The sequence below is a fragment of the Sprattus sprattus genome, assembly GCF_963457725.1.
Source record: "Sprattus sprattus genome assembly, chromosome: 12".
Taxonomy (NCBI): Eukaryota; Metazoa; Chordata; class Actinopteri; order Clupeiformes; family Clupeidae; genus Sprattus; species Sprattus sprattus.
The window spans coordinates 9,690,853-9,700,852 of NC_137910.1; the positions used below are offsets into that span (position 1 = coordinate 9,690,853).

The 10,000-nt window shown below is 47.6% G+C and overlaps 1 protein-coding gene across 1 annotated transcript in view; it reads right to left on the bottom strand.

Moving 5' to 3' along the window:
* The window catches only part of unc5b (unc-5 netrin receptor B), a gene marked incomplete at both ends in the record, with an annotated part of 63,041 nt that overhangs the window by 6,103 nt on the left and 46,938 nt on the right, over positions 1 to 10,000 (bottom strand). The window contains 7 exons of the mRNA XM_080848473.1: positions 196 to 558; positions 1,741 to 1,935; positions 4,841 to 4,873; positions 7,547 to 7,711; positions 8,127 to 8,294; positions 9,379 to 9,559; positions 9,964 to 10,000. The exon at positions 9,964 to 10,000 is cut by the window's right edge and continues 67 nt beyond it. Of these exons, the coding sequence (XP_080704599.1) occupies positions 196 to 558; positions 1,741 to 1,935; positions 4,841 to 4,873; positions 7,547 to 7,711; positions 8,127 to 8,294; positions 9,379 to 9,559; positions 9,964 to 10,000 (1,142 nt within the window). The remainder of the gene's footprint in view (positions 1 to 195; positions 559 to 1,740; positions 1,936 to 4,840; positions 4,874 to 7,546; positions 7,712 to 8,126; positions 8,295 to 9,378; positions 9,560 to 9,963) is intronic.

Below are 10,000 nucleotides of genomic sequence, written 5' to 3' on the forward strand. Positions count from 1 at the left end.
GAGGTGTGTGTCCTGGCATAGTGTGTGCACGTGAGAGGTGTGTGTCCTGGCATAGTGTGTGCACGTGAGAGGTGTGTGTACTGGCATAGTGTGTGCACGTGAGAGCACACATGCAGGTGTGTGTACTGGCATAGTGTGTGCACGTGAGAGGTGTGTGTCCTGGCATAGTGTGTGCACGTGAGAGTACTGCCTCACCTGTGTTGGGGATGGTAAGGCGCCCGCCCAGGCACCCAAGCGTGGCGCTGGCACTGTGGCCAGGCTCCCGGGTCAGGGTGTGCCCGAGCTGCTCGCGGTGCCCGCCCATGGTGCCCACCGTCTTCAGGCTCATGATCTCCACGTCGCTCACCCCCGACGGCAGCTCCATGGAGGACAAGGTGGAGGAGTTGTACACCTTGATCTTGAGCGTGGGCAGCGTGTCCAGGAGGGGGGAGGTGGTCATGGGGATCTTGTGGGGGGAGTCCAGGGTGCTCTGCTGCAGGGCGTAGAGAGGCCCGCGGATGGTGCCCGCCGTGGCCGTCAGGTCCGGGGGCATGGAGGGGTGCAACAGGTGGGGGTTATCTGCAGAGGGAAGACATTTTACATTTAGTCATTTAGAAGACGCTTTTGTCCAAAGCGACGTACAAGGGAGAGAACAGTCAAGCTAAGAGCAATAAAACCTGGTCTAACAATAAATTCTACTTTTTTTTTTTAAGAAATAGAAAACGACATTGAAAGAAAGAGAAGTGCGGGACTGTCACTGCTTAACTGCAAGTTAAGCCAAGGTGCCAGTTAGGAAGGGAGGTGCTCTCTGAAGAGTTGGGTCTTCAAGAGCTTCTTGAAGTTAGAGAGGGACGCCCCTGCTCTGGTAGTGCTAGGCAGTTCGTTCCACCAACGTGGTAGAGAGGAAGATGTTTTTGTTGCTGTTGTTTTTGTTTTCTTATTTACTTACAAATACTACGGTATTAAGACAAAATGACAATTTGTGAAAGAACATACTGCAGATGACAGCGGCTGTATTTCCTCTGAGCTGTTAAATAAGGTTGGTTGGAAAATGGATTTAAATGGATGGTTTGATGTTGGTGCCCCTACTGTGAATGTGCCACACAAACAGCTGAGGATTACAGAGCACAGCACTGAGGGAGGAAATAATGAGGAGATGACAGAGCAACGACAGAGAGAGAGAAAGAGAGAGAGAGAGACAGAGAGATGGAAAGACAGAAAGAGAGACAGAGTGAGTGAGAAAGAGAGATGGAAAGTGAGAGAGAGACAGAGAGAGGGGTAGAGAGAGAGAGAGAGACAGAGAGAGAGAGAAAGTGAGATGGAAAGAGAGAAAGAGACAGAGAGAGAGATAGAAAGAGAGATGGAAAGTGAGAGAGAGACAGAGAGATGGAAAGACAGAAAGAGAGACAGAGTGAGTGAGAAAGAGAGATGGAAAGTGAGAGAGAGACAGAGAGAGGGGTAGAGAGAGAGAGAGAGACAGAGAGAGAGAGAAAGTGAGATGGAAAGAGAGAAAGAGACAGAGAGAGAGAGAGAAAGAGAGAAAGAGACAGAGAGAGAGAGAGAAAGGAAGGACAAGAAAGACGGAGGGAAGAAAACTGATACAAAGAAACCTAAGGAGGAGGGGAAGCGAAAGAGTAAAGATAACAAGACGTGGCGATGGTGTTGAGGGGTTATTAGAAGCGACATGAGTGGTCGCCCTGGGTGATACCATGTGACATGAGTGGTTGCCCTGGGTGATACCATGTGACGTGGACTCCTCACCTTGCCGCGGAGGTTTGTAGTTGCCAGGGTGGAAGGCAGCGGTGAGGGCGGACGAGGAGTCGGTGATGTCGCCGTGGAGATGGCGACAGCGGCGCCGGTATGCCAGCACGCCCACGCACAGCACCAGCAGGACGCACAGCAGCAGCGCTCCCACCAGACCGGCGTACACCGCCACGCCGGAGCCTGCACCCAGAGCTGACACACCACACACACACACACTACTGTTACACTCTATCTGTCACACACATACACATTTACACAGGCATAAATGCACAAACACACACACACACATGCATTCTAACATACACACACACACCCATATATATGCATGAATGCTTCCTTACATACACACACACCCACCTATATACATACATAAACACAAACATACAACAAGCACCTTCACACACACAAGAATGCACACATAAACACACACCACCATACACACACTCTGGAGCCCACTCCAAAACCAGAGGCAGAGGTTAACATCACACACTGATATTTACAGACAAACTCATTTTTACTGACACACAGATGGTCACGCATACGACCCTACATTTACATACTCACACACACAAAACACACATCTCTACTTAGGAATAAATGTGCATTTAGAATGACACACACCCATATATGATATTGTGTTTCAAAATGCATACACACACACGCACATACACATACACACCCACACACACACACATACACACAAGCCCTTAACATGTGTCCACACATACATTAGTAGCAAATGTACAGGCGTGCACACATTTGCATTAAACAGGAAGACAGGGAGAGATACGCAAACAAAACTATGTAGGGAGACAAATTACACACTACAGGACTAACACTAATATTTTGATGTATACGGACACATGTCAGGGCACACCTAACGAAAGACAACAGACACTACACCCCTCATAAGCCCCCTGATGTGTGTAATAACACTCCACCTGCACTCAGTCAACAGATAGACTTTAATTCACATTAATGGCTTTTAGAATTTTGTTACAATTTAGTTTATATAGCGGTCCTTTATCAGGGCTATTATTATATACGATTATTTGCTCATGCCGATTGAACCTGTATTGAAAAATTGTTTGAGTTCTGGGCCGCAGTACTACTCCTTAACAGCAGGGGGAGCTGTTATCCTCTTTGAGCAGTGAGGTGCCCGGTTGTAACCTCAGCTGCTCCTTGAGCTGACTGCCCAGCCAGAGTGTGTTATTCTCTGCCCTGCCCCGCCTAGCAGCATGCTAGAACCTCTCTACAGGCTAGAGCAGGCCACGTGGATGTGCGTGAGAGTGGATGTGTCAGAGGGAAAAAAGAAAAGAAAGAGAGAGAATGGGAACAGAGAAGAGAAGAGAATAGAGAGGGGGGAGAGACATCAGGAAACACAGAAGGAGAGAAACACTGCAAAAAACACACAAAAACAAGAGGGTGAGGGAGAGGGAGAGGGAGAGGAAGCGAGACAGAGAGTGTGTATGAATAAGTACAGGGCTGTAAAGAAAAGTAGAGCGGACTTAAGGAGAGCAGAGGCACGGAAAAGGGATGGGTCAGATAGGAAGAGACGGGAGGTTTGGGCTACAGAGAAGAGGAGCAGAATTAGAGCAGGCAGCGCAGGAATGGGAGGCCCTGCAAATTGGAGGAGAGGAGTTCTTCCAGAGAGGAGAGGGGGCATGGAATCTACTGGGTAAAAGAGAGAGAGAGAGAGAGAGAGAGAGAGAGAAGAAAATAAAAGAGAGATAGAAGTGAAGAAGGAGAAGTGCAGATGGAGAAGAGGGATAGGGGAAGATGGGGCTGAGGAGCTCAGGGCCTGTGTGAGCTCACGTGGCACGGCTTGAGCGGAGTCGACAGGCTTCTGTGCGCATTATCGCCGAACCGAACAACGCAAATTAGGTGCTCCCGCCCGCTCCTATTCCCACTGTCACAACGACCGCGGCGCCCTGTGAAAACCCTTCAACTGTAAACTACACTATTGATCGCTGCCAGCCACAGCATCCAGCCATTACCTCCCAGCATGTCTCCAACAACTCCCACAACACTTCAACAAGAAGACATTTCTATAAACACTCCCAGGCTGGACTTTTTTTATTTTAATGTTGGAATTGCTTCTGCAGTGCTGGCATATTCCAAAGTTTTACAAAAAACTGCTGATGATAAAAGTGTAAAGTTTTTTTATATTTCTTGCCATAAATGGATTATTTAGGCTATGCAACCGCATTTCCCCCCAGTTCCGTTAATTAGAGCCAATCACTGTTTAATGTACAATCTAAAGTTTATGAGGGATGGTTACCACGGTTTCCAAGAGAGAGAGTGTGAGAGCAAGAGAGAGAGTGAGAGAGAGAGTGAGTAACGGTGCCTATAGCCGGTGAGATTTCAGCAATATTAGTATAAGTTTATTGCAAGCCACACTGTGCAATATGAATCTAATAAACTTGGGTACGACATTAAGTTTGATGTATGTAGACTGTAGGATGATAAGACCTTCTGAATTGGGTTTGGTGCCAGTGTCGTGTTGAGCAGTGCATCATTTCAAGCTGCATTCTAATTGGTTGGTTGAACAAACGCAGGTTGTAGAAGCAGTCACATTGTGAGATGGTCAATCTAAATTTCGGTATTTTGTGCCAGGCTATCTTTGGTCGCAAGTCCTCGATAAAGGCCATCTACGAACCTCTCTCGCAGTGTGGATGTTTCTCTAACATTGCTCATCTTTTGTCTGCGACAGCTCAACATTGCACGTTGTATGCAGTCTTCAGAGCGAGGGAGCGAATGAGGGGGCAGTGAGGGCTGTACACATCACAGGGGACACTTAAAGGATTACTTTCCAAACAAGGTTGGACAAGCAGGTGAGGTGTGTGTGGCCCCGTGTGAAGAAGATTAGAGAGAGTGTGAAAGCATGGGTGCACATGAGGGTGAGTGATCGATGACACACACACACAAACTCACACACACACATTCTACCTGGGGGCATGTGTGGAACTCAGTCGCACGGAAGGTGGATAAGGTAATGTGTACGCATGCACTCAAGCACACACACACACACACACACACAAACACACACACACACACACACAAACACACACAGATGTTTATGTATAAGTGAACTTACGATGGCTGGCATGTTCAATAGAAACCTTTTTATCTGTTAGAGAGAAAAAGAAAGGAAAAACAACAAAAAAAGAAGAAAAAAATATAAAATGGATGACACACCCAGTGCAAATGAATGACAAAAATGATCTCCAGAATGAACTTAATGAGAAGGCCTAGCAGAAGGGTCTGACTCATACACACTTGAGCTGGGAATATAGTATAAATGAAAAACAAAGAAAGGGAAGTGAAAAGAAAAAAGGAAAGAAACTGACATTGAAGTAAAACAGCTGGAATAAATAAATGACGTGGAGTGAAGCAGCGCTTCCAGGCCGCCGTGTCCCACGTTAATTATTCATGCCTCAATCTGAGACGGCCTCTCATGGCTCATCCTCCACGCTGCACTCCAGCTCCTCTTCCCAGCCGAGCCCCCCCCCACCCCCTCTTACAGGAACACCAGCCAGAGTCAGAGCCAGGTGGGCTGCTACTGACGTTACATTACTGCAATAATGACTGCATGGATGAATTGGCACATTTGTGAGTCATATAATGTGACGTAATGTTGTACTTGTACTTTATACTATTGGTAAAAAGTGGGACTAGGTGGTATGGTGACAATGTCAAATGAAAAGGATATGTGCTTTGTTGTGTTTTTTTGCAAAGTGTGGGTTAAAGGTGTGTGTGTGTGTGTGTGCTTTGAGTGTATGTGTGTGTGTGTGTGCGTGTTGGGTGTACGTGTGTGTGTGTGCGTTGAGTGTATGTGTGTGTGCGTGTTGGGTGTATGCGCATCTCTCTCCCGCTGCATTCAGAAAGAGATTATGCGTTGCTGTCAGCTGCATTCTGGCTGGATCGGTGCGTGCTGCACATCCGCACGTCGGAGCGAATCTTCCTCACGCTGGTGTGCCCCCCCCCCCCCCCCCCCCCCCCCCTCTTCTCTCCTCCATTCGCTCCTCCTCATGACTCGCTGCCTCCTGCTCATCCCCAAGCCCACACTAACCCTAACCCTAACCCCGACGTCCACAAACAAGCCTCTCGCTCCAGCCGCCTCTCTCTGTCTCACTCTCTTTCTTTCTTGCTCTCTATCTCTCTCCAGCCGCCTCTCTCTGTCTCACTCTCTTTCTCTCTTTCTTTCTTGCTCTCTATCTCTCTCCAGCCGCCTCTCTCTGTCTCACTCTCTTTCTCTCTTTCTTTCTTGCTCTCTATCTCTCTCCAGCCGTCTCTCTCTGTCTCACTCTCTTTCTCTCTTTCTTTCTTGCTCTCTATCTCTCTCCAGCCGCCTCGCTCTCTGTCCTGCTCCTCCATCTGTGCTGGGGAGAAGCAGCGTGACCCTTGACTTCTGGCTCTCTGGGCTCACTTTTCGTCAGGCTACGGGCAGCTGCAGCTGACACTCCACTCGTAGGTATGTGTGTGTGTGAGAGTGTGTGTGTGCGCGCGTGCGAGTGTGTGCGTGTGTGTGTGTGTGTGTGTATGATAGTGTGTTTCTGAGTATATCTGTGTGTGTGTGTGTGTGTGAGAGGGGGGGTTGATTCTAATTTTCTGTTTCTAACCCATCATGGTTCACTTCCATATAACAGGACCTTTACCTGCAGATGCTGATGGCCGTGCCAACACTGTTCCTCATCACCATTACCTAGTATAATTATATACTATATACACACATATATAAGGCAGCTTAGCTCTGGCCACTCACTCACTCTGTCTCTTTTCTTTCCTCTTACTCTCCACTGTGGGATGCTGCCACAGCTCTGCTTACAGCTGCTCATTCCCACCAAACTATCATGCCCAATCCTACTCTGGTTATAATCCGTACTGTATGTCAGCCTATTTACCTGTAATATAAACAAATGTCAACATTGACGTTGATCATCCTGCTTATGCTAATAGTATCCTTATGAGGACACTGTATACCCACAAAGCTATTTTACATTGGCACTATATAAATACAATTTAATTGAATTGAAAGTATATATATATTTTCTAATTTGCTTTTTTTGTTGCTTGCTGCTGTATGTTTATATGTGTGATTTGATTTGTGTGTTTCTTTCTGGGTGTATATAAATGTTTGTTTGCGTGTCTGTCCTGTGTGTGTGCGTATATGTGTGTGTGTAGGTGTTACAGATTATGTCTAATTGTCTCCTGATTTGACCCTCTCCTCCCCTCCCCTCCCCTCCCCTCCCCTCCCCTCCCCTCCCCTCCCGTCACCCTCTCTGACTCAGAGTGCCGTGACTCAGGATATGAGAGCCAGTGTACCAGTCCACCGACACCTTCCTCTCGGGACCTGACAGGAGGGACTGAGTCCCCGAGCCTGCCGTCATCTCTGAGAATCTGTCTTCCAAAAGACGCGCGCTGGACAGGTAACGTGTCGCACGGACACTCCTGTCCTCACTTCCTCTTTTAGGACAGGTCACACAACAAAGCCCTTTTGCCCACCACAGTTCCTTCATCTTCACCTCATTTCACTTCTGCCTTCATTCTGTCACCTCATCTTACTCATAGCTCTTCCTTATCCTTAGTCATTTTATGGACAGTCTTCCTCCAGACATGTGACTTGTAGCCTTCCCCTTTGCAGATCACATGTTTTTTAGCCCTTCCCCTGGCTTAGGCTTGTTGCTCCTCCACTCTGTTTTTCGGATTCATGTGAACTTATACTACACTGGCTTTTCCTGAGTCATGTGACTAAGAGCTGCGCCATTAGTGTGGTTGCCTTTGGGCGGCCATTTTGACTTACTTCGCGTGCACAGTCCCTCGGTGCAGTTCTTGCTCTCCATCATGCTGCCCACGCAGTGGCGCCCACCGTTACGGGGCGTGGGCGCCTGGCATTCGCGGCTGCGCCAGTGTGTGCACTCCGTCCCGCAGGCTGACCACTTCGCCCACTCCGTCCAGCCTCCGTCCACTGTAGGGGTCACACACACACACACACACACACACACACACGGGCAGAGGTTAATGCATTCATTCTTAGCGAGGCGGGTGTACAAAACCTTCCAGAGCCTTCTCAAGTGTGAACACAATGAGAATGTGTTTGAGCACACACACACACACACACACACACACACACACACACACACACACCACTGTTTGAGCGTTGCTCAGCTAATTGCTTAGAGATGCACTGGAGCAGGAAGGGTACAGGAGGGCTGCTCTTGAACACGCAGTAATGAGTCGAAGCAAATGTAAAATGCATCCATGTGGAACTCAAGTAATGTAACCAGCGAGACCTGGGCTTTTTCGTCTTCACAATATGTTCTCTATTGTTTTGTCGTGTTAGTGTCAGGGATATGTGCAGGTGTTTGTCCTCTGTCTCTTACCTGGACAGAGAGTGGTGCAGGTGACTCTTTGGAAGGGCGGGCCCTCACAGAAGGCTCCTCCGTTGAGCGGTGCTGGATTGGTGCAGCTGCGCGTCCGTCTCTGCCAGCCCCGCCCACACTTAGCGTTGCACTCGGACCATTCTGTCCAAGAGGACCAGCCGCCACTCACTGATGCGGGAGAGAAAGACAGAGACAGTGAGTTACACACACACACACACACACACACACACACACACACACACACACACACACACACACACACACACACACACACACACACACACACACACACACACACACACACATACACTGCCACTAGTGATGAGAGTATGACTTAAGCTGCTCAATCATATTCAAGATTATTTTGGTCAATATTGAGAACACAATTATTTAACATGATTAGTTATCGATTTCTATCAGCAGCGGTGTGGTTGTGCCCGCAGACATACGTCTGCGACGCTGGACCCTCAGCGCTTTTATTTAATAGAATATTTGTTATCATTAGCAGTATTATCATCAATGCATATTATGTTTATATATTATAAAAATATATGAACCTATATTTTGTCCTTTTTACTTATTAGAAATAGAAAACAGACTAAAGTGTAATTTAAAATCATCTTTCATGCATTTGTGTACTGAGAACTATGCACTGAGTTTTACGGTACGATGAATGTACAAGCATTGTGTTTTGTCTTATAGGCTACAGTACCCCAGTGACCTGACTTCTGGCTGGCGTTAGTTATTTGCCAGTGGATTAGGCCTGTGGAATTAACTATATATTCGTCATGAATAATATAAACTGTAAACAGGCTGAACTAAGCATGCCACAGCCTGGCTAATAGTGACTTTGGGCTTCTAGGGAGGCGGCGAAAGCACAGGAGATGCGGTAGATGTACAACACTCAAAACAAATGAGAGCATCATTGCGAAGTGTAGTGCGGCAACAAAAACGTTTTATGTCAATTATGCTACATTGTTTTCATCATCGTTGGAAGCCATGCGTAATTTTAAATGAAATTTGATGAATTGCCCAGCCCCAGCATGACTGTTAAATGTGTCTCTGGCTAGTGGGTTTGTTGTTCCTGACTGCTTTGATTGACATGTAGTAAGTGACAGGTGCTGCCACAGACGTGTACAGAACTAAACATTTCACATGACATAACTGTGACTGTTTCTGGTGACCTGTGAGAAGTGGCTTTGCATTTGTTTGCCTGAAGGATGAGCACGTCTACATGTGATTGGCTGGTTACCATAAACAATGAGGGTGGCGGTGCTGCTGCGTCGCTTGGCAACCACGTTCCGTGCCACGCAAGTGTAGTTGGCCGTGTCCGAGAGGCGCGCTTGCTTGATGATAAGGTTGTGGTCGACTGTCATCAGGAAGTTAGAGTCCTGTGACGAATCGATCAATTCCTCGTTCTTCAGCCAGTCAACCTGCAAACCAGAACATGTCAATGCTATCTCAAGCATGCTATCTCATTGCTACAATGCTATCTCAAGCACGCTATCTCATTGCTACAATGCTATCTCTAGCATGATGCTATTACAACTGAACTCCAAAGTTGTAGGCGCAATTCCAACTGTATCCATTCACTAGATTGTAACCAACGTTGGATAACAGCATCTGCTTCCTCATACTTATTCTTCCTTTCTTTCCTTGCACTCACTTGGCAGGCCATTAGCAGGCGAGACGTTTGGGAGTATTAATGCTATTCATTACCAGTCAGCATAACACAACTCAACTGAGCAACGCATATTCTCTCACAGGAGAACACGCACAGAAGGACATGGGAGGATGGGAGGGGACAGGACGGGACGGGATGGGACGGGACTCGTACCTCAGCAGGGGGCATGCCCTCCGGGGGGCGGCACTGC